This window comes from Scyliorhinus torazame, chromosome 1, assembly GCF_047496885.1.
Source record: "Scyliorhinus torazame isolate Kashiwa2021f chromosome 1, sScyTor2.1, whole genome shotgun sequence".
NCBI classification, from domain to species: Eukaryota; Metazoa; Chordata; class Chondrichthyes; order Carcharhiniformes; family Scyliorhinidae; genus Scyliorhinus; species Scyliorhinus torazame.
Window position 1 is genome coordinate 329,372,451 of NC_092707.1, and position 27,622 is coordinate 329,400,072.

The window sequence follows — 27,622 nt, forward strand, 5'->3', positions numbered from 1 at the left end:
CTCGAGGGGCCAGATGGCCTACTCCTGCTCCTAGTTCTTATGTTCTTATGAAAGGACAGGGCACACATGCTCTTTCTCTTTCCACAGGCGACACTCAGAAAAGGACAGGGGCAGATCAGAAGCATCACACCCACCTCATGGCTTAGAGCAGACTGGTTAGTTAGACTGAGTTACTATAGCAAGATTAGCAGGAGGGTCGAACTCAAGTAGGAGAATTGTTAACTGTTCAATAAATGTGTTAAACCTGTCTCCAAGTCGGAACCTTCCTTTGTCAGAGCATACATCAAGGAAGCAGCTTATGCAAATTCCTTATATAATTCCGTCTGGTACCCATCCGGCCCTGGGGCCTACCCCGACTTTATACCCCTGATACTATCCAGCATCTCCCTCAACACCTGCCTCTTTACTTCCTCCACCAGGGGAAATTCTAGCTTGTCCAGAAACCACCCATGCCCCCCTCCTATCCCCCCACTTCCGCCTTGTACAGTCCCTGGTAGTATTCCCTAAATGCCTCGTTTATCTTCCCCGGCTCCAACACCATATCTCCAGCCCCAGTCCTTATCTGCAATATTTCCCTGGACGCGGCCTGCCTCCGCAGCTGGTGTGCCAGCATACGGCTTGCCTTCTCCCCATACTTGTATTGCACCCCTCTTGCTCTACACAGTTGCCCTACCGGCCTCCCTGTTGGCAGCCTGTCGTATTGCTCCTGCAACTTTTTCCTCCTCACCAATCCCTCTGCAGTGGGCACCATCGAATAATCCCTGACCACCTCCACCATCTCGCTCACTAGACGGTCATGTTCCTCCCTCCTTTCCCTATCTGCTTGAACCTTAAACAGTGCTTCCCAAAAGACCAGAAACCACCCTCCTCGAAGGAATACTCCCACTGGGTTCTGAATGTGCCATGGATCCACCATACCCATCCTCTACATAAACCCCCCCAGCTCCCTTGCCATCCATACCCCACCCATCGACCTGGGGCTCGATCTATCCACCCTGGGCTCTAGGACACAGTTAAAATCTCCTCCCATGATCAACTGATGCATGGCCAAATCCAGGATTGCTGCCAGCAACCCCCTCATAAAACCCACAACATCCTAATTTGGGCCAAACACATTTACCAACATACCAGTGCCCCTTCCAATACCCCACTCACAATCACATATCTCCCACCCAGATCCCTCACCTCCTTCACACTCACAAATCCCATTTTTTTGTTCATTAAAATCGCCACTCCCCTGGATTTCGAAGCAAACCCCGAGTGAAAAACCTGCCCGACCCATCCCTTCCTTAACCTAACCTGGTCCTTCATGTGGAGGTGTGTCTCTTGCAGAAAGACTACCCTCGCTTTCAAGCTCCTGAGATGCGCGAATACCCGCAACCTTTTAACCGCCCCATTCTGTCCCCGGATGTTCCACATTACCAGCCTTACCAGAGGCTTACACCTCCAATCCCCTCTACCATCCATCATCTTCCCCACTAAACTCCCGCCCCTGAATTCCACCCTATCCCTAACCCATCCCAGATGACCCCCCTAGGAGCCCCACATCCACCTCCAGAGCCACCACACGATCGCTGTGGTCCGAGATCACTCCTTCGATCTCGAATCTGCGACCCCTCAGCCTCCAAACACATCTCCACCAATTCCAATGAACTCTTCAGGGGCGCCACAGCTCCTTCGAGCGATCCTCCTGCACTTCCTTCCCCTGCAGGTAGAATTCCTCCTTAATAAAAGCCATCAACTGCTCCAGCTGGGGCCTTCCACCTTGCAGCAGACCTCCCCCCGCAGACATCCTTCCACTGGCTGCAACAGCACAGGTTTCCTCCAACTCTTTGGCTAGAAGTCTCAATGTCTACTGCCGGGTTTGGTAGCCAGCGAACATACCACTCCCGGGGGAACTACTCCAACCTTCACCTACGCTTTATCATCAAAATTTCACCCAGTATCTGTTAAAGAGCTCTTTTCTGTGCCTTGACACCATGGTCGCTACCGGAAATCCAACCCCTTAGTTTATACCCTGCCAGGTTTCTCGGCCTGTCCATCCTATCCAACTGCATTTCTGTAATCCTATTCAACCCGAGTTCCGCAAATGTGTCATTACCTCCCAGTTACATTTCCATCCTTCCTAAATTTCCTCATTGGAAACCCTTTAATCTATCTTCCAATCTTCTCTGCACTTAAACTGCCTTGGCTGAAATCAGAAATGGCATTATCTGTGACTATCTGCAGTCTCTTTGTGGAATCTGATAGTGATCCACACCATGCTTTTCTATTAACTAACTGACTGCCCTCACATGATTCAATTTCTGAATGCCCATCACATCTTCAATGGTTACGTTTCTTCTGCATAATCAGGTGAAGCGTTAATGAGGTCACTCCATAAGAGGGTCGTTTAGGAGTCTGGTAACAGCAGGGAAGAAGCTGTTTTAAAGTCTGTTCGTGCATGTTCTCATACTTTTGTATCTCCTGCCCGATGGAAGAGCAGGTGGGAGGGGTCTTTGATGTCTCTTGGCATCTCGGGAGGCTTTGTGGAGGTCTTACCTGGATATCTTGTATCAGTCAGGGTCACCTGATTTGAATGCCTCAGACCTGTCCTTCAGTAGGGAGTCAATCTCACGATTGAGCCATTCTTTCCAGTTGGAGAACGTACATACTGCTTTCTTTGGCACGCAGTCGTCCATACATTTGCTGATGAAGTCTGTGATGGTGGTGGCATACTCATTTAAGTTGGTCGCTGAGTTCTTAAATATGGACCAGTCCACTGTCTCTGAGTAGTCTGTTTCCTTGGACCAGCACTGCACGACCTTAGCTAGATTCTACCGCTTAAGTTTCTGCTTGTATGCCAGGAGAAGGAGCACCGTCTCATCGTCTGATTTTCCAAAGTGTGGTCTATCCAGTTAGTCTCACTCCACTGCTCATTCCCCATAGTCCCACCTATTTATACTTTTAAAAGTTTATCCAAATCCCTTTTGAAAGCTACAATTGAATCTGCTTCACCAACTCTTTCAGATGGAGCAATTCTGATTGTAATAACTCCTCGTGTAAAGGAAAACTCTAATTCCCTGTTGGAGTTTTTGGGGCAATTATCTTAAAACTATGTTCTTTGCGTACTAATGCATCATTTCCTACATTTCCAAGCTTTGTCCTATGTGCAAACTTTGAATTTATGCTTTGCATACTGAAGTCCAGGCCATTACTATATATCACAAATAGTCCTAATACTGTCTGTCCTCTGAAGACACCTCAGTATACTTGAAAATCAATTGTTCACCACTGTTTTCTGCTTTGTGTCTCTTAGCCAAGCTTCCACTGTTTCTTTAATCCCATGGGCTTCAATTTTGCTAACAGACCGATTTCTTTCTTTGTTTAAAAGTCCATATATAATTATATTAACTGCAGTACTTCACTTAGCAAATTTCAAAATGAAGGAGTGAATTGTTCATTAGCACCAGACCAGGTGAGATCACATCTGGAATACGGTGTACGTATTTGGCCTCCTTGCCTACAAAGAATATACTTGCCCCAGAGGTGAACCAAAGGTTCATTAGATTCATTCTTGAGATGCGAAGGCTGCCATCTGAGGAGGCAGAGTAGAATGGGCCTAGATTCTCTGGAGCTTCAAAGAATGAGAAATCAGCTCATTAAAATAAAATTCTGAAAGAGTTTGATAGGTTAGATGTTGAGAGGCTGTTTCCCCTGGCTGGAGAGTCTAAACTAGGGATCATAATAAGGGGTCAATCATTTAGAACTGCACATTTGTTCTCCCTGAGGATTGTGTCTGTTTGGAAATTTCTGCCCCAGAGGACTAGCAATGTGTAATTTAGTTTAAAAAAAATGATGAGTAATTTCAAGACTACAGTCAACGGGGCAGCATGGTGGCGCAGTGGTTAGCACTGCTGCCTCACGGCACCGAGGTCCCAGGTTTGATCCCAGCTCTGGGCTACTGTCCGTGTGGAGTTTGCACATTCTCCCCGTGTTTGTGTGGGTTTCACCCCCACAACCCAAAGATGTGCAGAGTGGATTGGTCACTCTAAATTGCCCATTAATTGGAAAAATGAATTGGGTACTCAATTATTTTTTTTAAAAGACTGCAATCAATAGATTTTTTTTACACTTAAGGGAATAGAGAGGTAGGACAGGAAACTTTGAGTTGATGTGTTGTTCAACTAAGATCTTACTGAAGGCAGAGCAAGCTCAATGGGCTCTGCGGCAAATTGGAGCATGTTGATCATGGACAGCCCTGTGCAGGAGTGTAAGTTTAAATTCATAATAGTTTTTCACTTTTGAAAATGATTTTCATTTGTGAACACAAAGACATCAGTGAAATATAGCTTTACTGGACATTCCCTTCTATTACTTCTAGAAACTTCAGATTTAGTTTGGAAGAATTGGAGTTGAATTCTGTCAAGCTAAAAAGTATTTACATTTTAGAGATTTGACGGATTTAATAGATTATCATGGAATTTACAGTGCAGAAAGAGGCCATTCAGCCCATCAAGTCTGCACTGGCCCCGTAACCCAGTAACCCCACCCAAGCCCACACCTCCACCCTATCCCTGTAACCCCCCAACCTAACCTTTTTGGACACTAAGGGCAATTTAGCATGGCCAACCACCTAACCTACACACCTTTGGACTGGGGGAGAATACCGGAGCACCCGAAAGAAACCCACGCAGACACAAGGAGAACGTACAGACTCCGCACAGACAGTGACCCAAGCCGGAAATCGACCCTGGGACTCTGGAGCTGTGAAGCAACTGTGCTAACCACCATGTTATTGGACAGATTACACCCTGGACCAACTCAGGAATCCATGGAAGTATAGTTCCAAGGTGCTGCTCAAATCAAAATGACTAACCAATTGATTTTTAAAAATTCATTCATGGGATGTGGACATTGTGGAGATGGCCAGCATTTACAGCCCATCCCTAAATGTCCTTAAGATGGTAGTAGCTGCCCTTCTTGAATTACTGCAGTCCTTGTGGCCTAGGTTTGGATTTCAGGATTTTAACCCAGCAACGGGGAAGGAACAGAGATATATTTGAAGAATTTGTAGGTTGATAATCAACCTGTTGGCCCGCATTAGAAACTCCTGGGGGTGGGTCTTGACTCAGAAGCAGGGATGCCACCCACTGTGCCAAGCGACGACCTCCTTTCACCTGTAAAAGAACGATTATTCCAAACAAATGTTGTAAGCTTCAAACCCTTTATTAATTTCCAAACCTGTTGTGCATTTAAATTATTTCCAAACTTGTGCATTTAAACTATTTCAAAATAATTCAGAACAGTTCACAATACAAGATTGTCACAATAAACAAGATTTATTAGCTATTGCAGTTTAAACAACTAGTGATCTGAAACAAATTTTAAAGGGAGGAATTATTTTGGGCACATCCAACTTACAGGACATTGCAACCAGTTAACAGATTATGCAATAAATCTGAAATCACTGTTTAGCCTGGTTCAAGATAACAGGCTACAATCAATAGGAAACCTTTTCACAATTTCACAGTCCTTAAATGCAAGATTTAGTTAGCAGTCCAGTTGGCCCAGGTTCCCAGAAGTGGTGTGGTCAGTTTACTTGACCAGCAGCAGTCCGTGGGACCAGCGTTCCAGGCAGACCGAGAGGCCACCCCTGCCTGCTGCCTGGATGCAGTAGCTGCAGGGTGGCGGATTGCTTTTTTTTTTTAAAAAGAGAGGGCGCCTCTATTTAGAATAACCCCCTTCTTCATTTACTTGCCATGTTATCCAGCTGACTTGCCAGGTTATCCAGCTGCTGTTTAACCTCAAAGGCCTCTCATTACCCTCTCGGCTTCAAGCCAATCTACCGTTCTTCTGGTCATTAATTGGCCACTCTGGGGAAAATTCACAGGGGCGTAACTGTTGCCCCACACACAATGCAGGATTCTGACCCTTAGTTCCGAAGCTGGCAGTGAAAAATCTGTGTCTGAAGTATCTGTTAATTCAATGCTAAGTTACTTACAGAAAAAAAATAAGAGATAAAACAAAGAAAAAGGTTTATATAAAAATCTCCAATAATTAAAATCTGAAAGAATGAGAATTCAAACTTTCAAAACCTAATTTTCAATGCCAGAGAGATTGTTTGACAGTAATTAAGATTTCTCGCTTCATTAAAAAAATATTTACACTAGATTGGACAAGCCCCATACTTTTCTGCAAATTTTAGTGCGTATCTATCACATAAATAGAGGAATTTCACATAATTCCATATATTCCAATGTTTTTCACCAAGATGCCATTCTCATTCAGCTTCTGGAGGAGCAGGGCAATTCAATCAGCAACCTCCAGGTTTCCCCATTTGACTGCACACATACAGTCACCTGAAGTTGCAGTCTGATTTATATCAATGATGAGGATTGATAGCCTCACTTAATTCTACCATGAAATTTGCTCTTGTAGTTTTCCTAGTGTTCACAGGCCTCTGCTAATGTTACTCTTAAATGATACAAAATGGCTGGTCCTTCAAATAATGTCTAATCTCTGTGCGCATTCACCCTCCATGCTAATAATGCACTTGTATATTCTATGCACCATTATTAGGCTAATTATCCTGATTTGATGTTCTGTCTATATGCGTCACTGAAGAACCTCTCGATCCCACATGAAAAAATGTCACCTTGGCAGTACAGCTTTTGGAACATGTCTAAAGAGGTACATAACAACAACAAAAAACAATCCACTTGATAAATACTTTTAACAATTTCAGGTTAATAACTAAAATTTGTTATAATAATAGTCTACTAATTGACTGGCATGAGGTACTTAGAAATTCAGATTCCAGTAATGAAATGAAAATTGCTTATTGTCACAAGTATGCTTCAAATGAAGTTACTGTGAAAAGCCCCTAGTCGCCACATTCCGGCGCCTGTTCGGGGAGGCTGTTACGGGAATTGAACCGTGCTGCTGGCCTGCCTTGCTCGGCTTTAAAAGTCAGGTATTTAGCCCAGTGTGCTAAACCAGACCCTGGTAGGCTATAATTTATCCCATTAAAAGGACATTTAAAATCCAGAGTGGGATTGGCACAGTGTGTTTTAAAATGAGAGAAAACATTACTTGTGTGAACTATTTTGTAACGTATAATTCATTAAAGCTCATCTATATAAAATCTACATGAATGCCATGGCTGTGAAAAATACAAATCTAGATCTCACATAGCATTCAATCATATATGCAGATGAGCTCATTACATGTGGAAAACCTCCTTATAGCCTTGGATCCAACATTAACTGCTCATATTTGTAATACCATATGCTACATATCTCTAATAAATTGCTAACAATTGCTTAAAACAGCCATCACAATTCCTAAAGTAGATCCAGCAGTGATACTTTTTGTTATCCAATTACACAAGTGAAATAGCTAATTACAGTGGTGTTCAGAGCTTCTACTTGCCTGATGTTGACGGACCAACTTACTGTGCCATATAAGTGACTGAGGACAGTTCAAAACTGACTACAAAACACAAAGACAGTGATCACCATTGAAAATGTGAATTTTGCATTTTTCTTTTTTAAAAAAAAAACACCTTTACTGGGATCACTAAGCATCAATATATTTTGCACTGCCCTGCCACATAAGTTGCAAATTTCAGAATAACCTGATGCTGATGTCAATGACTAATCAAGCAACAATAATTAGGACAACAGTAGCATAAACGTCACCTACTGAATTGTGAAACTTTTCTCTCAATCACCTAGATAATGTATATTACGTGCCTTACATCACTACATTATCAAGTCATAGTAAACCACGATCTTAAAACTGACCTGAATTAAGAAGTAACTTTGCTATTGGAGAAGATGGTATGATATCTTGTGAAATAGATTTTATTGAAGCCTAACAGCTCGGTAAACAAACTTGGGGGGGAAAAATCAAAAGGGCTTTGAAGATGCCTGACACCAAAGAATCTAATCCATCAGCAACATTTCATATTGATACTGACAATTAGTACCATGTAATGTCTCTTTTAAAATGCTGACACCTGCCAGAAATGGAATAAGGCGTAGTCTTCGAGATCTCGAGCACACAGGTCCAGGCCAGCATAGTAGAACTGAAGTGTTGACTGCGAGGGAGATGGCGGATTGGAACTGCATCCCCTCAAGGGTCTCAAATTGGGTCTTAGTTTAACTCATTTGGTTCAGTTCCTGGGCCTTGCGCTTTTGTTGTCTCTTTTTAATTTTGATCATCCACTTAACACTTAACTTTGCAAACTCTGCTGCCTTGAACAAAGCCAAGAAGACACCACACAGGATGGCAATTGTGTTCCACGGATTCGCTGTGATTATCTGCAGATGTTCAAAAATCAAACAATAATTAATCCATCATTGAGTTTCGAAGTAACATGCACCACTAGATGTATGTAATAATTGTCTTTGCACAGAGTACAAGTAAATACATTAGTGGTATTTCATAAATGTGGAAGATCTGCATCTCAAATACAACAAGTACAAGTCACAATGGTGATTTGCACCAACTTATTACCCCATAAATTATTTAAATTGTATTTGGTTTGTTCCATGATAATTAAATTATTTTTTCCCCTGCACTAATCGTACAAGAACCGTGAGTCAAGAATAAAGGAGGAAACATTGCCCACGCCACTTGGCGGAGTGGACAAATTGTCCATAGCAGCTTTCCCTCAAATATTTTACTCTTCAGAAAACTGCAGGGCCTTCAAGTCGCAAGAATAGACATTGGACCTCCGGAAAATGAGGTTGGAGAAGTAGGAATAGGAAACAAATAAATGGCACAGGAACTGAATAGTTATTTTGCAATCAGTCTTCATGGTGGACGATACCAGTGGGATGCCAGAACTTCAGAAGAATCAGGGGGGGGGCAGAAGTGAGTGTAGTGGCCACCACTAAGGAGAAGGTTCTGGGGAAACTGAAAGGTCTGAAGGTGGATAAAACACCTGGATTGTCTACACCCTGGGTTCTGAAGGAAATAACCGAGGAGATTGTGGAGGCATTGGGGGTGATCTTTCAGGAATCACTGGAGGCAGAAAGGGTCCCAGAGGATTGGAAAATGGTTAATGTAACACCCCTGTTTAAGAAGGGAAGCAGGCAGAAGGTGGGAAATTGTAGGCCGGTTGGCGTGACTTCGGTCATTGGTAAGATTTTAGAGTCCATTATTAAAGATGAGATCGCAGAGTACTTGGAAGTGCATGATAAAATAGGACTGAACATGTCTGACAAATCTGTTACAATTCTTTGAGGATGTAACAAGGAAGTTAGACAAAGGTGAACCAGTGGACATGATCTATTTAGATTTCCAGAAGGTCTTTGACAAGGTGCTATTAAATAAGTTAAGAGCCCATGTTGTTAAGGGTAAGATACTGACATGGATAGAGGACTGGCTGACTGGCAGAAGGCAGAGAGTGGGGATACAAGGGTCTTTTTCAGGATGGCAGTCCGTGACTAGTGGTGTGCCTCAGGGGTCGGTGTTGGGACCACAACTTTTCACAACATACATTAACGATCTGGAAGGAGGAACAGCTCTGCTGTTTGGTCCCATTTTTGTTGACGCTTGTGTGTTTTTAAAAAAAAAAACTTTTGTGAATCCCATCTTTGAAAAGTGATTACAGCTTTTACAGTTAAATGATTTGCAGATGATACAAAGATATGCAGAGGGCAGGTAGTATTGAGGAAGCAGGAGGGCTACAGCAGGACTTGGACAGGTTAGGAGAGTGGGCAAAGAAGTGGCAGATACATACATAGATACATAGAAGATAGGAGCAGGAGGAGGCCTTTTAGCCCTTCGAGCCTGCTCTGCCATTCATCATGATCATGGCTAATCACCCAACTCAATAGCCTAATCCTGCTTTCTCCCCATAGCCTTTCATCCCATTCTCCCCAAGTGCTATTTCTACCCGTCTCTTGAATATATATTCAAAGTTTTCGCATTGACTACTTCCTGTGCTAATTAATTCCACAGGCTCACCACACTTATATCTGTCCGAAATGGTTTATCCTGAATCCTCAGACTGTGACCCCTGGGTTCTGGATACACCCATCATTGGTAACATCTTCCCTGCATCTAGCCTCTCTAGTTCGGTTAATATTTTATAAGTCTCTATGAGTTCCGCCCTCATTCTTCTGAACTCCAGCGAGAACAATCCCAGCCTAGTCAATCTCTCCTCATATGACAGTCCCGTCATCCCTGGTAATCAGTCTGGTAAACCTTCGCTGCACTCCCTCGAGAGCAAGAACATCCTTCCTCAGAGAAGGAGACCAAAACTGCACACAATACTCCAGGTGTGGCCTCACCAAGGCCCTGTATAATTGCAACAACACATCCCTGCTTCTATACTTGAAACCTCTCACAATGAAGGCCAACATACCATTAGCCTTCTTTACCGCTTGCTGCACCTGCATGCTTACCTTCAGCGACTGGTGCACAAGGACACCCAGGTCCCGCTGCACACTCCCCTCTCCCAATTTACAACCATTCAGGTAATCTGCCTTCCTGTTTTTGCTTCCAAAGTGAATAACCTCACACTTATCCAAATTATATTGCATCTGCTATAGATTTGCCCACTCGCCCAACCTGTCCAGATCATACTGTAGGATCCCTGCATCCTCGTCACAATGCACCCTCCCATATAACTTGGTATCATCTGCAAATTTTGAAATGTTACATTTTGTTCCCTCATCGAAATCATTAATATATATTGTGAATAGCTAGGGTCCCAGCACCGATCCCTGTCGTACCCCACTAGTTACTGCCAATTTGAAAAGGACCCATTAATCCCTACTCTTTGTTTCCTCTCTGCCAACTAGTTTTCTAACCACTTCAATACATTTCCCTCAATCCCATGCGCTTTAATTTTGCACAATAATCTCTTATGTGGGACTTTTGTCAAACGCCTTCTGAAAGTCCAACTGTACTGGTTACATCTTCAAAGAATTCCAACAGATTTGTCAAGCATGATTTCCCTTCATAAATCCATGCTGACTCCGACTGATCCTGCCACTGCTTTCTAAATGTTCCACTATAAAGTCCTTGATGGGCAGCACGGTGGTGCAGTGGGTTAGCCCTGCAGCCTCACGGCAGTGACGTGAGCTACCCTCCAATCTGCAGGGACAGTTCCAGAGTCTATAAAATCCCAGAAGGTGACCACCTATTTCCAGAGCCACCTCCTTAAGTGCTCTGGGTGCAGATTCTCAGGCCCTGGGATTTATCCGCTTTCAATCCCATCAATTTTCCCACCATTTCTCTACTAATGTTGATCTCCCTCAATTCTTCCCTCTCACTAAACCTTTCATTCTCCAACATTTCTGGTATCTGATTTGTGTCTTCTTTTATGAATACAGAACCAAAGTATGTATTCAATTGCTCAGCCATTTCTTTATCCCTTATTATGCATTCCCCTGTTTCTGTCAGTAGGGGGCCTACATTTCTCTTTCTCTTATTACCAATCTCTTTCTCTTCATATATCTATAGAAACTCTTAGTGTCAGTCTTTATGTTGCCTGCAAGCTTCCTTTCATACTGTACTTTCCCCTTCGTAATCAATCCCTTTGTCCTTCTTTGCTGAATTCGCAACTGCTCCCAATCTTCAGACCTATTATTTTGCTTGGTCAATTTGTATGCTTCTTCCTTGGAGCGGATACCATTTCTAATTTCCTTTGTAGGCCATAGATTGGCCCTTTTACCCCCTTTGCTTTTCTGCCAGACAGGAATAAACAATTGCTGTCATTCCCCCATGTGTTCCTTGAATGTTTGCCATTGTCATCCCTTTAAGTAACTCTCTCCAATCTATCAAGGCCAACTCACGCCTCATATCTTCATAGTTCCCTTTATTAAGATTCAGCACCCTGGACTCCGAATCAACTACTTCACTCTCCATCTTGATAAAAAATTCTATCATGTTATGGTCGCTCATCCCCAAAGGATCTTGTACAGCCAGATTGGCAATGATTCCCTTCTCATTATACAGTACCCAGTCGAAGATGGCCTGCTCTCTAGTTGGTTCCTCCACATATTGGTCAAGAAAACCATTCCTCCTCTACGGCATTGTGGCTAATTTGATTTGCCCAATCTATGTGAAGATTAAAATCACCCATAATCACCGATATTCCCTTATTACATGCATCTCTAATTTTGTGTTTAATGCCATTCCCAACCTCACCACTGCAGTTTGAGGGTCTATATATGACACCCACTGATATATTTTGCCCCTTGGTATTTCTCAACTCTATCATACAGATTCCACATTGTCATAGCTAATATCCTTTCTCATTACTGTGTTAATTTCCTCTTTAACCAACAGTGCCACGCCACCACCTTTTCTTTTATGCCTGTCCTTCCTAAATACTGAAAACCCTGGGACATTTGAGTTCCCATCCCTGGTCATCCTGCAGCCATGTCTCCGTAATCCAAAACATATACCCATTTAGAATACAAGAGCAGGAATGTACTTCTGAGGCTGTATAGGGCTCTGGTCAGACCTCATTTGGAGTATTGTGAGCAGTTTTGGGCCCCATATCTAAGGAAGGATGTGGTGGCCTTGGAAAGGGTCCAGAGGAGGTTCACAAGAATGATCCCTGGAATGAAGAGCTTGTCATGCGAGGAGCGGTTGAGGACTCTGGGTCTGTACTCATTGGAGTATAGACGTTTGAGGGGTGGGGGGAAGATCTTATTGACACTTACAGTTACTGAGAGGCCTGGATAGAGTGGACATGGAGAGGATGTTTCCACTTGTCAGCAAAACTAGAACCAGCGGGCACAATCTCAGACTAAAGGGATGATCCTTTAAAACAGAGATGAGGAGGAATTTCTTCTGCCAGATGGTGATGAATCTGTGGAACTCATTGCCGCAGATGGCTGTGGAGGCCAAATCACTGAGATAGATATGTTCTTGATTAATAAGGGGATCATGGGTTATGGCGAGAAGGCAGGAGAATGAGGGGGGGGGGGGGGGGATCAGAAACATATCAGCCATCAGTCTCGGTGGGCCAAATAGCCTAATTCTGCTCCTATGTCTTATGATGTTCCCCAATTAAAATACCAAGTCAAGCAGAGAACGCTGAACACACTTACATCTCGGACTTCCTGAATGAAAGGATCCTTCCACTCAAATACAACAAAGAATAGCTGGTCAGTTTGTTCAGAAACAGGCCGGTGGTCATTATATTTCACTAAAGTAGACTGTGTGAACAATAATAAAGTAACTCAATAAAAGCAAACATCAAATGAATGTTCATTTGCACAACAATTTCAAAATACATTCAAATTCGGACAGTATAGATCTAATTGGATTTACTGGAATCTAATCTAGATATCAGAAGGCCTATCAAGGTAACAAAACATGTAAAGTTCCAAGTGAATCTTCAGTTATAAATGTTGCACTATTTCATAAAATGTATAGGTGTCAGCTCCGTTGATCGTGCTCTCACTTCATTGTGGTTTCAAGCCCAACTGTAAGATAAGCACCGAGCTGATCTAGTCCAGTGGTTCTCAAACTTTTTTCGTTGGAGGGCACCTTTACAATTGATTAGTAATATTGGACCCACAATCTAAATTGCAATAAAAGTTAGAATACAATATAATACTCAATGAAAAAATGTTGCAAATAAAAAGTGCGTTTTAAATTTAAAGGTGCTTTTGAGGATAATTTCACTGATGTCGACACAGTGATGAGACAGACCAGACAAACCAGAGATAGAGTAAATGTGGTTCCACTAACCATTCTAGTTCGAGACAACTAAACCGCTTTTAATGTGGTTAAACATTTCCTTTTAATAGCATATATACCCAATTCGTTCACAAGTTGCACAGCTATCGGTCAATCAGTATTAACAGTTACATCATACTTAGTGTTTAAAGCAGGTTACAATTTTATTTAAGAAAATATAACATTCTGTACACAGATACATTTCCTTGCATGTAATACTATTGCAGAGTGGTCACATGGACATCGCATTGTTGGGAATATTTTATTGACCCGTGCAAATTCAGTTTCTCTGAATTATTTAATCATTCAAAGAATTTATATTAATGCCTCATGGAGAAGATTCAAGCAAGTCAAACTTACAGCTTTTCCACAGTTACACAAATCAAACCATCAAGATATAATAATAATCTTTATTGTCACAAGTAGGCATACATTAACACTGCAATGAAGTCACCACATTCCGGCACCTGTTCGGGTACGCAGAGGGAGAATTCAGAATGTCCAAATGACCTAACAGCACGTCTTTCAGGACTTGTGGGAGGAATCTGGAGCACCCGGAGGAAACCCACGCAGACACAGGGAGAACGTGCAGACTCCACGTAGACAGTGACCCAAGCCGGGAATTGAACCTGGGACCCTGGAGCTGTAAAGCAAAAGGGCTCACCACTGTGCTACTGTGCCGCCCATTTGGGTCGATATTGACATAAACATATCATCCTGAAATATGCAGCCGGTCAGGCAGCATTATAATGGCATTTGCTCACTGCACAAGTCTAAATGGAATGCATCAGTGTCACAGCAACTAGACCCCCTCACACTCCCTCCTGCCAAAGGTAATTGCGAAGCTCATCAATGAAACTATAACAGTTGAGATGGCCATCACAGTGAAGAAGCAAAGTATAAAGAGCTTTGGAAGTGGTCAACTTCGTCAGCTCGTGGTACGGGACTAACTACTGGTAATTTTTTTAAAGTGGCAGCCTTTCTTTTCCTTCCCCTGAGCCAGTTGTGTTTTTTTCTCTCCCTCACCCACTGCAGAGTTTATTTCATCAACCTGCTGGAAAGTACGGATCTACAAAGGTCAGCGGACTCCAGTTTGCGAACCACTGATCTAGACTATTATTGGGAGTTTTCCTAGACCTCTTATCAACCTTTCTCCTTCAATGTACACTTCTGCCTCATACGCTGCTTCTGGAACGTAATAATAATCTTTATTGTCACAAGTAGGCTTACATTAACACGGCAATGAATTTACTATGAAAAGCCCCTAGTCACCACATTCCGGCGCCTGTTCGGGTACACAGGGGGAGAATTCAAAATGTCCAATTCACCCAACAGCACATCTTTCGGGACTTATGGGAGGAAACCGGAGCACCCGGAGGAAACTCACGCAGACACGGGGAGAACGTGCAGACTCCGCAGAGACAGTGACCTAAGCCGGAAATTGAACCTGGGACCCTGGAGCTGTGAAGCAACAGTGCTAACCACTGTGCTACTGTGCTGCCCATTGAGAGGGATTTTCCTCCCGCTCTGTGGTGTGTTCTGCAGCAGCAGGAGGTGGCTCGCTAGTGGCTGGGGGATGGGATCCTCTGGTCCCGCCGTTGTCTAAGGGGTTTTCTGTTGAATGTACCACTCGCCAGCACGAAACCATAAGATCCTGCCAGCATGAATGGCCAGAAAATCCCACCCATTACCTGCCAGATTAGTTTACATGACAGTACCACACTGCCTGTTTGGTTGGGCAAAGTTCAGGACGATAAACTGTTTAGTGCTGGCCCCTCTGCAATATAGAGGTGTGAGATATGTTTAGCACTTGAACAAACAGGTAGGTGACAGATGAAAATCAATGTAAAGAAATGGAAAAGGAAATGTTAAGGAAAGGGTCATAAATGAAAATAATTTGAAGTAATTGCAAGAGAGAGCTGGATAGATATTTGAAGGTAATGAATTAAGAGGGCTACAGAGAGGGGCAGCACGGTGGCACAGTGGTTAGCACTGCAGCCTCACAGCGCCAAGGTCCCAGGTTCAATCCCAACCCTGGGTCACTGTCCGTGTGGAGTTTGCACATTCTCCCCGTGTTTGCCCAAAGATGTGCAGGGTAGGTGGATTGGCCACGCTAAATTGCCCATTAATTTGAATTTTTAAAAAAAATTTAAGTAATTGTAGCTCACTGGTGTGTTAGCACAGATCAAATGTAATAACTGGCATCACTAATAGAAAGTAAATGTTTAATCTACTATAAGAACTCACATGTGCCAGATTTTGAGGATCTGGGAACCAACAATGGACTGAGTCAGAGCTTTTTAAACCAATGAATACCAAAACCATGAAGGCCAAAGAATGCCAATACCAGAAATCATATCTGACTTCCCCCTCCTTAATTCTTGTTTACATTTTTACCTCAGTTATTACCTGTTGATTTGTGTGATGACAGGATGGGGGAGTGGACCTAGGTAGAGTGCTCTTTCGGAGAGCCGGTACAGACTCAATGGCCCGAATGGCCTCCTTCTGCACTGTAAAGCTCTACCTTTGAACTACAGCCCCAGATTGCACCATGTTGTCTCACTGCCTAGTTAACATCAAGTCCTGGGTAAGTCAGTAGAACATTGGGAAATAGGGAGGCATCAAATCGGTCTCTGGACAAAATTCTGCACTTTTCCTTTCAACTCCTCTCTGGCTAATCATTCATGTTAAATCAAATTGTGCACAACCTCAGTGTGCTGTTCAATTGGATTTAAACCTCATTCTCTATCAGTCACTAAGACAGCAAATTTCATTTCCACAACATTGTTCTTCCTAGTCGCCATCTCATCCCTTCTCCACTAAAACCTTTATCCACACTTTTGTTATCTCAAGACTCAGCTTCACAAATGCTCTTCTTGGCAGCTTAAAGTTCTTGTCTACACATCTCTTCTACTTCTCCTGTGCCCCAGTGCATACCCTAGACTGCTCCACTTCTGGTTTCCTGTGCTTTCTTCCACTAATGGCCATGCTTTTCCCTTGGTTTGTAGACTAGGCCTGAGTCTGGAATACCTTCCTTAAGCCGCTTGGCCTTAATATTTCTGTGCCTCCTTTAAAAAGCCATCTCGACATCCATTGGCCATAATTTCTATTACCTCCTCTAATTCTCCCACATCTCTCAGCAGTTATTCAATAGTCTGGGGATGTTTTAAAGTGAGATTGCTATAAAAATGAGAATTGTTTTTGATTTGGTTTCAAGTATTTCCCTTTCTTATTCTGCAGAATTTGAAGCAACAAGTTTAATTTATCAATGAGTTATCATTTGAAACTCTCTACCTACTGGATTGGTTCTCAAGTAGAACGATGTCAGAGATGGAATAAGACTGCCAACACCAAACTGAGAGGTCAACACCAGTTACATCTACTGACAAAGCCCCAAAAATCAATCTTACATTTGTTTGATGTCGTGAAATTTTGAGCACAACAAGATAACTTGCTGTGACATCCCTCCAATACTTGTAGATCTATTCAGGCTACATTCCCAATGCTCTCATTACCTCTTGCTTGAATTCCACCGATTCACTTCCATCTTCCTCTGTTGTTTTCACCAGAGACATCTTGACCCAAGTTTGAAACCCCCCAGAAAAGGTCCAGATAGAATAAGAACGTTCACAGTCCTGCATGAATTGTGCTTTATCAGAACTGAAAGACAAATGCCAACACAAAATTCTCTGTTCAGCTTGTGAGACTGTTACACCATCTTACTCTAAAACAATGAGTAGCAGAATTCATTCAGTATTAATCTTTGCTCATTAATAATTCAGTTTAATCAGAATTTCATTTTGACAAAAGATCGTGGCCTGAAACATTTCCCCCCATAGATACTGCCAGACCTGCTGAGCATTTACAGAATTTTCTATTTTTATTTCAGATTTCCAGTATTTTGCTTTTGTATATGCCACGGAAGAATTTAACTTTGTTGGTTCTGAAGCATAATAAATAAATAAATAAAATAAATAATCTTTATTGTCACAAGTAGGCTTATGACATGAACTTTCCAAAAACAAAGATGCCTGGCTGCTGCCAAATATGTGGTAGAGAAATTAGGTCAGCTGAGCTCATCACTAGCCATAATAGAAAACAAAGTCAGCTGGCATGTTGGTACTTCACTCAATGGGCTTCAATAGATAACAATTTCCTATTGTCATCATAATAGGCAGCACTGAAATGTATTGTTTTTTTAAAACCAGAGGTCATTAGCTTTTACTTATGTACAAGAGGGTGAAAGAAACAGAAGGTGATGCTGTTGTTTTAGATGAAGTGGGTTAGGTGGAGCATAAACACAAACGTGGACCAGTTTAGCTAAATGACCTGTTGCCGTGTTGTATATTCTGTGCAATTCTCTGTAACCTTTTGCTATCCCTACCCGAGTTTGCTGTCAAGAAAGAAATCAATTGAATGAAATGAAAATCGCTTCTTGTCACAAGTAGGCTTCAAATGAAGTTACTGTGAAAAGCCCCTAGTCGCCACATTCCGGCGCCTGTTCGGGGAGGCTGTTACGGGAATCGAACCGTGCTGCTGGCCTGCCATGGCCTGCTTTCAAAGCCAGCGATTTAGCCCTGTGCTAAACAGCCCCTGGTTGTTTACTAGATTGGTTACTAGAATCTAGGTTAGGGGATAGATTAATCAAAATGTTTTAATGTAAATTTGACACCTTGGAGCTATTTAAAGTTACATGCCATCTGCTGATGTTGAACTGTTGAATTTTATAACATTCTGGCAACTTTTTATTCTTTCATGGGATATAGATTACATAGATTACATAGAACATACAGTGCAGAAGGAGGCCATTCGGCCCATCGAGTCTGCACCGACCCACATTAATCCCTCACTTCCACCTTATCCCCGCAACCCAATAACCCCTCCCAACCCTTATGGACACTACGGGTAATTTAGCATGGCCAATCCACCTAACCTGCACGTCTTTGGACTGTGGGAGGAAACCGGAGCACCCGGAGGAAACCCACGCGGACACGGGGAGAACGTGCAAACTCCGCACAGACAGTGACCCAGCAGGGAATCGAACCTGGGACCCTGGCGCTGTGAAGCTACAGTGCTAATCACTTGTGCTACCGTGCTGCCCATCGGATATGGGCATCGATGGCAAGGCCAGCATTTGTTGCCCATCCCTAATTTACCCCAAACGAGTGTCTTGCTTGGCCATTTCAGAGGGCAGTCAACCAGTCACATGTAGACCAGAGTGGGTAAGTATGGCCGACTTCCTTCCCGAAAGGACATAGTGAACCAGATGGGTTTTCATGACAATTGATGGTAGTTTCATGGTCACCATTACGGAGACTAGAATTTTTTTTAAATGTCATATTTTTATTAATTGAATTGAAATTTCATCAGTGCCGTGGTGGTATTTGAACCCATGTCACCAGAGCATTAGTCTAGGCCACTGGAATACTAGTCCAGTGACATTGCTGCCACGTCGCTGTCTCCAATGGCAATGTTTTGCAATTAAGGTTGAATAAATACATTTAAAATGTGTCCTACTGCTGTTCCACTTCAGGCAGTTAGCACGACTTGATGCACAGACAATTCAGCCATCTGAAAAACGACCTTTAACAATAACAGAATCCAAATGTATCAATTCTTCCCCCCACACAACAGGAAAGACTCAAAGTGCTCGTTATACCAATTTCTCACCTCTCCTGGAACTCTTTGAATGATGAGAATAAGAGATAACTGATTGCACTAAAATTTTCTTCAGTTTCATTTAGGTGAAACTGCAAGAACACCAGCTCCTTCTTTTTCACCTCCTGTGGTCCACGGATAACCAGGGCTGATCTCTACAATCACAAACAGCAACACAGCTCACTGAAAATACATTTTCTAAACAACTTACGTGGGTGAGAGTTTGGAGGTGAGGGGGAGGCAAGGGAATAGGGTGGGGGAGGGAAGGAGCCTTTAGCCACAACGATCAGGCAATATGGATTGATGGAACAACGGTCCTTTCCTGCACATCGGAAAAGCTTGGAACTTAAGCCCCAGCAATTAGAAAGTGAGGAAAGACCAGATGTCATTATTCCTTTCTGCCTAATTAGTCATAAAATGGTTAGAGCACAGAAGGAGGCCATTTATCCTGTCAATTCCATGCCGGCACTCTGCAAGAACTGTTGATTTTTGGATCATAAACTATTCTGTACAGCAGAAAGACGAGCGAACAGAAGGCATGCTCGTAAATTTTAAATTTTCCCATTTGTTGACAATATATCTTATGGGTCCAAGAAATGCATTTGTTGAAATATGAGAATTGTCTTGTTGTCCTGCAGTCAGTGGATGGCCATGAATTGCAAACCGAATCACAACTCCCAACCTGCTCTCCTCAATCCCAACTCAACCTGCTCTCCTCAATCCCAACTCCCAACCTGTTCTCCTCAATCGCAACTCCCAACCTGCTCTCCTCAATCCCAACTCCCAACCTGCTCTCCTCAATCCCAACTCCCAACCTGTTCTCCTCAATCGCAACTCCCAACCTGCTCTCCTCAATCACAACTCAACCTGCTCTCCTCAATCCCAACTCCCAACCTGCTCGCCTCAATCCCAACTCCCAACCTGCTCTCCTCAATCCCAACTCAACCTGCTCTCCTCAATCCCAACTCCCAAACTGCTCTCCTCAATCCCAACTTGCTCTCCTCAATCGCAACTCCCAACCTGCTGCTCTCAATCGCAACTCCCAACCTGCTCTCCTCAATCGCAACTCCCAACCTGCTCTCCTCAATCGCAACTGCTCTCCTCAATCGCAACTCCCAACCTGCACTCCTCAATCGCAACTCCCAACCTGCTCTCCTCAATCGCAACTCCCAACCTGCTCTCCTCAATCGCAACCCAATCTGCTCTCCTCAATCTGCTCTCCTCAATCCGCTCTCCTCAATCCGCTCTCCTCAATCCGCTCTCCTCAATCCGCTCTCCTCAATCCGCTCTCCTCAATCCGCTCTCCTCAATCCGCTCTCCTCAATCCGCTCTCCTCAATCACAACCCAACCTGCTCTCCTCAATCAAAACTCCCAACTTGCTCTCAACCTGCTCTCCTCAATCCGCTCTCCTCAATCCGCTCTCCTCAATCCGCTCTCCTCAATCCGCTCTCCTCAATCCGCTCTCCTCAATCCGCTCTCCTCAATCCGCTCTCCTCAATCCGCTCTCCTCAATCCGCTCTCCTCAATCCGCTCTCCTCAATCCGCTCTCCTCAATCCGCTCTCCTCAATCACAACTCAACCTGTTCTCCTCAATCAACTCCCAACCTGCTCTCCTCAATCTCAACCCAGTCTGTTTTCCTCAATCACAACTCCCAACCTGCTCTCCTCAATCACAACTCCCAACCTGCTCTCCTCAATCACAACTCCCAACCTGCTCTCCTCAATCACAACTCCCAACCTGCTCTCCTCAATCACAACTCCCAACCTGCTCTCCTCAATCACAACTCCCAACCTGCTCTCCTCAATCACAACTCCCAACCTGCTCACCTCAATCACAACTGCTCTCCTCAATCACAACTCCCAACCTGCTCTCCTCAATCACAACTCCCAACCTGCTCTCCTCAATCACAACTCCCAACCTGCTCTCCTCAATCACAACTCCCAACTTGCTCTCCTCAATCACAACTCCCAACCTGCTCACCTCAATCACAACTGCTCTCCTCAATCACAACTCCCAACCTGCTCTCCTCAATCACAACTTCCAACCTGCTCTCCTCAATCAAAACTCCCAACTTGCTCTCAATCTGCTCTCCTCAATCCGCTCTCCTCAATCACAACAGCACCTACTCTCCTCAATCACAACTCAACCTGCTCTCCTCAATCACAACTCAATCTGCTCTCCTCAATCACAACTTCCAACCTGCTCTCCTCAATCACAACTTCCAACTTGCTCTCAATCTGCTCTCCTCAATCTGCTCTCCTCAATCTGCTCTCCTCAATCTGCTCTCCTCAATCTGCTCTCCTCAATCTGCTCTCCTCAATCTGCTCTCCTCAATCTGCTCTCCTCAATCTGCTCTCCTCAATCTGCTCTCCTCAATCTGCTCTCCTCAATCTGCTCTCCTCAATCTGCTCTCCTCAATCTGCTCTCCTCAATCTGCTCTCCTCAATCTGCTCTCCTCAATCTGCTCTCCTCAATCTGCTCTCCTCAATCTGCTCTCCTCAATCTGCTCTCCTCAATCTGCTCTCCTCAATCTGCTCTCCTCAATCTGCTCTCCTCAATCTGCTCTCCTCAATCTGCTCTCCTCAATCTGCTCTCCTCAATCTGCTCTCCTCAATCTGCTCTCCTCAATCTGCTCTCCTCAATCAACTCCCAACCTGCTCTCCTCAATCTCAACCCAGTCTGTTTTCCTCAATCACAACTCCCAACCTGCTCTCCTCAATCACAACTCCCAACCTGCTCTCCTCAATCACAACTCCCAACCTGCTCTCCTCAATCACAACTCCCAACCTGCTCACCTCAATCACAACTGCTCTCCTCAATCACAACTCCCAACCTGCTCTCCTCAATCACAACTCCCAACCTGCTCTCCTCAATCACAACTCCCAATCTGCTCACCTCAATCACAACTGCTCTCCTCAATCACAACTCCCAACCTGCTCTCCTCAATCACAACTCCCAACCTGCTCTCCTCAATCACAACTCCCAACCTGCTCTCCTCAATCCGCTCTCCTCAATCCGCTCTCCTCAATCACAACAGCACCTACTCTCCTCAATCACAACTCAACCTGCTCTCCTCAATCACAACTCAACCTGCTCTCCTCAATCACAACTCAACCTGCTCTCCTCAATCACAACTCAATCTGCTCTCCTCAATCACAACTTCCAACCTGCTCTCCTCAATCACAACTTCCAACCTGCTCTCCTCAATCACAACTTCCAACCTGCTCTCCTCAATCACAACTTCCAACCTGCTCTCCTCAATCACAACTTCCAACCTGCTCTCCTCAATCACAACTTCCAACCTGCTCTCCTCAATCACAACGCAACCTTCTCACCTCAATCACAACTGTTCTCCTCAATCACACTCCCAACCTTCTCACCTCAATCACAACTGCTCTCCTCAATCACAACTCCCAACCTGCTCTCCTCAATCACAACGCAACCTGCTCTCCTCAATCACAACTCCCAACCTGCTCTCCTCAATCGCAACTCCCAACCTGCTCTCCTCAATCACAACTCCCAACCTGCTCTCCTCAATCACAACGCAACCTGCTCTCCTCAATCACAACTCCCAACCTGCTCTCCTCAATCACAACTCCCAACCTGCTCTCCTCAATCGCAACTCCCAACCTGCTCTCCTCAATCCCAACTCCCAACCTGCTCTCCTCAATCCCAACTCCCAACCTGCTCTCCTCAATCCCAACTCCCAACCTGCTCTCCTCAATCCCAACTCCCAACCTGCTCTCCTCAATCCCAACTCCCAACCTGCTCTCCTCAATCACAACTCAACCTACTCTCCTCAATCACAACTCAAACTACTCTCCTCAATCACAACTCCACCTGCTCTCCTCAATCACAACTCCCAACCTGCTCTCCTCAATCGCAACTCCCAACCTGCTCTCCTCAATCACAACTCAACCTGCTCTCCTCAATCACAACTCAACCTGCTCTCCTCAATCACAACTCAACCTGCTCTCCTCAATCACAACTCAACCTGCTCTCCTCAATCACAACTCAACCTGCTCTCCTCAATCACAACTCAACCTGCTCTCCTCAATCACAACTCAACCTTCTCTCCTCAATCACAACTCCCAACCTGCTCTCCTCAATTACAACTCCCAACCTGCTCTCCTCAATCACAACTCAACCTGCTCTCCTCAATCACAACTCAACCTGCTCTCCTCAATCACAACGCAACCTACTCTCCTCAATCACAACTCAACCTGCTCTCCTCAATCACAACTGTACCTGCTCTCCTCAATCACAACTCAACCTGCTCTCCTCAATCTGCTCTCCTCAATCACAACTCAACCTGCTCTCCTCAATCACAACTCAACCTGCTCTCCTCAATCACAACTCAACCTGCTCTCCTCAATTACAACTCCCAACCTGCTCTCCTCAATCACAACTCAACCTGCTCTCCTCAATCACAACGCAACCTACTCTCCTCATCACAACTCAACCTGCTCTCCTCAATCACAACTGTACCTGCTCTCCTCAATCTGCTCTCCTCAATCACAACTCAACCTGCTCTCCTCAATCACAACTCAACCTGCTCTCCTCAATCACAACTCAACCTGCTCTCCTCAATCACAACTCAACCTGCTCTCCTCAATTACAACTCCCAACCTGCTCTCCTCAATCACAACTCAACCTGCTCTCCTCAATCACAACTCAACCTGCTCTCCTCAATCACAACGCAACCTACTCTCCTCAATCACAACGCAACCTACTCTCCTCAATCACAACTCAACCTGCTCTCCTCAATCACAACTCAACCTGCTCTCCTCAATCACAACTCAACCTGCTCTCCTCAATCACAACTCAACCTGCTCTCCTCAATCACAACTCAACCTGCTCTCCTCAATCACAACGCAACCTGCTCTCCTCAATCACAACTCAACCTGCTCTCCTCAATCACAATGCAACCTGCGCTCCTCAATCACAACTCAACCTGCTCTCCTCAATCACAATGCAACCTGCTCTCCTCAATCACAACTCAACCTGCTCTCCTCAATCACAACGCAACCTGCGCTCCTCAATCACAACTCAACCTGCTCTCCTCAATCACAATGCAACCTGCTCTCCTCAATCACAACTCAACCTGCTCTCCTCAATCACAACTCAACCTTCTCTCCTCAATCACAACTCCCAACCTGCTCTCCTCAATTACAACTCCCAACCTGCTCTCCTCAATCACAACGCAACCTGCTCTCCTCAATCACAACGCAACCTACTCTCCTCAATCACAACTCAACCTGCTCTCCTCAATCACAACTCAACCTGCTCTCCTCAATCACAACTCAACCTGCTCTCCTCAATCCCAACTCCCAACCTGCTCTCCTCAATCACAACTCAACCTGCTCTCCTCAATCACAATGCAACCTGCTCTCCTCAATCACAACTCAACCTGCTCTCCTCAATCACAATGCAACCTGCTCTCCTCAATCACAACGCAACCTGCTCTCCTCAATCACAACTCAACCTGCTCTCCTCAATCACAACTCAACCTGCTCTCCTCAATCACAACTCAATCTGCTCTCCTCAATCACAACTCCCAACTTGCTCTCCTCAATCTGCTCTCCTTAAATCACAACTCAACCTGCTCTCCTCAATCACAACGCAACCTGCTCTGCTCAATCACAACGCAACCTGCTCTCCTCAATCACAACTCCCAACCTGCTCTCCTCAATCACAACTCCCAACCTGCTCTCCTCAATCCCAACTCCCAATCTGCTCTCCTCAATCCCAACTCCCAATCTGCTCTCCTCAATCACAACTCCCAACCTGCTCTCCTCAATCGCAACCCGACCTGCTCTCCTCAATCGCAACTCCCGACCTGCTCTCCTCAATCGCAACCCGACCTGCTCTCCTCAATCGCAACCCGACCTGCTCTCCTCAATCGCAACCCGACCTGCTCTCCTCAATCGCAACCCGACCTGCTCTCCTCAATCGCAACCCGACCTGCTCTCCTCAATCGCAACCAGACCTGCTCTCCTCAATCGCAACTCCCGACCTGCTCTCCTCAATCGCAACCCGACCTGCTCTCCTCAATCGCAACCCGACCTGCTCTCCTCAATCGCAACCCGACCTGCTCTCCTCAATCGCAACCCGACCTGCTCTCCTCAATCGCAACCCGACCTGCTCTCCTCAATCGCAACCCGACCTGCTCTCCTCAATCGCAACCCGACCTGCTCTCCTCAATCGCAAACAGACCTGCTCTCCTCAATCGCAACTCCCGACTTGCTCTCCTCAATCGCAACCCGACCTGCTCTCCTCAATCGCAACCCGACCTGCTCTCCACAACCGCAAACAGACCTGCTCTCCTCAATCGCAACTCCCGACCTGCTCTCCTCAATCGCAACCCGACCTGCTCTCCTCAATCGCAACCCGACCTGCTCTCCTCAATCGCAACCAGACCTGCTCTCCTCAATCGCAACTCCCGACTTGCTCTCCTCAATCGCAACCCGACCTGCTCTCCTCAATCGCAACCCGACCTGCTCTCCTCAATCGCAACCCGACCTGCTCTCCACAACCGCAAACAGACCTGCTCTCCTCAATCGCAACTCCCGACCTGCTCTCCTCAATCGCAACCCGACCTGCTCTCCTCAATCGCAACCCGACCTGCTCTCCTCAATCGCAACCCGACCTGCTCTCCTCAATCGCAACCCGACCTGCTCTCCTCAATCGCAACTCCCGACCTGCTCTCCTCAATCGCAACTCCCGACCTGCTCTCCTCAATCGCAACTCCCGACCTGCTCTCCTCAATCGCAACTCCCGACCTGCTCTCCTCAATCGCAACCCGACCTGCTCTCCTCAATCGCAACCCGACCTGCTCTCCTCAATCGCAACCCGACCTGCTCTCCTCAATCGCAACCCGACCTGCTCTCCTCAATCGCAACTCGACCTGCTCTCCTCAATCGCAACTCCCGACCTGCTCTCCTCAATCGCAACCCGACCTGCTCTCCTCAATCGCAACTCCCGACCTGCTCTCCTCAATCGCAACCCGACCTGCTCTCCTCAATCGCAACTCCCGACCTGCTCTCCTCAATCGCAACCCGACCTGCTCTCCTCAATCCCAACTCCCAAACTGCTCTCCTCAATCGCAACTCCCGACCTGCTCTCCTCAATCGCAACCCGACCTGCTCTCCTCAATCGCAACCCGACCTGCTCTCCACAATCACAACTCAACCTGCTCTCCTCAATCGCAACTCGACCTGCTCTCCACAATCTTAGTTACGCTATATGTGGTTCAGTGTCAAATTTTATTTGATAACACTTTAAATGAAAATTATTTACATTCTAGTAACTGGAGCCCACAATCTGTCGCAAGCTGGAACAGAATGGTCGAAGTGGTTACTGAAATTAAAACGTTCCAGCTCCAATCTGACAACCAAAAATTAGACGACAGACTGAAGAAATAAAGGGCTTTCATTTAACAACTTCAGGAACTCTGCTGCTCTTCTGTGAGTAATGCCGCAAGATCTTTTACATTCATCTAGGTGGCCAGCTCGTGTCTCGGTTTAGCATCTCATCTGAAAGGCGGCACTTCTGCGCCCACCACAGCACTGCACTGAAGTATTACCCTAGATTATGTGCTCAAGTCTCTGGCGTGACGTTTTTATCTACAATTTAAAAGGTAAGAGATCCATCACTGAGCCGAGACCGGTGAAAAGAAAAAGCACAAAATATACAGGATGAGAGTCACTAATCTGTCCTCGTCGACCCACGTTTTGTTTTCCACTAATTTAATTGTGGCTAAAGCAAGCTTTAGATATTAAATACTGCATCAAGCATAGGCAACATTTACTAATAATTTTAGCTCATAATAAGAAAGTTATTCCAGTTGCTAAAAGAAATGTCATAATAAAACCATCACATGATGAGTCAGTAATAACGTGGTATAAAATGCTCCATGTCACCTGTATTGGTCAAATGGAAACACTTTAATTCTAAGAGTTAAATCAATGGATGCATTGTATACTTTACCAGTGTTTTGTTTCTGTACGGGTCTGTGTAATTGACATACTCAACGGTGCAGTCCATTTCTCCTTGTTGGCCTAGATTCACTGCAAGCTGGACATGGTCGTGATAATAGTGCTTACAGCTCAGGAGCTCAGCTTTGCCAGCATATAGTGAGATACCTGGGAAATGGATTGAGATACATTCAGCAAACTGGTCATTCCAGAAGCATTCAAATTTTATAATTAAAAAAAAAAATCCTTTTCCAAATTTCCTCTCTTCCTCCGCCCATTCTGTTACCCTGT

The 27,622-nt window shown here is 44.9% G+C and overlaps 1 protein-coding gene across 6 annotated transcripts in view; it reads right to left on the reverse strand.

Moving 5' to 3' along the window:
• Positions 1–5,189: 5,189 nt before the first annotated feature.
• Positions 5,190–27,622, reverse strand: part of pacc1 (proton activated chloride channel 1) — a 50,164-nt gene continuing 27,731 nt past the window's right edge. For all 6 annotated transcript variants that reach the window (XM_072508745.1, XM_072508727.1, XM_072508713.1 and 3 more), the window contains 5 exons: positions 27,345–27,499; positions 19,366–19,508; positions 17,211–17,355; positions 13,062–13,169; positions 5,190–8,306 (listed from right to left, as the gene is read on the reverse strand). In XM_072508745.1, coding sequence (XP_072364846.1) covers positions 8,145–8,306; positions 13,062–13,169; positions 17,211–17,355; positions 19,366–19,508; positions 27,345–27,499 — 713 coding nt within the window. In that variant the 3' untranslated portion in view covers positions 5,190–8,144. The remainder of the gene's footprint in view (positions 8,307–13,061; positions 13,170–17,210; positions 17,356–19,365; positions 19,509–27,344; positions 27,500–27,622) is intronic.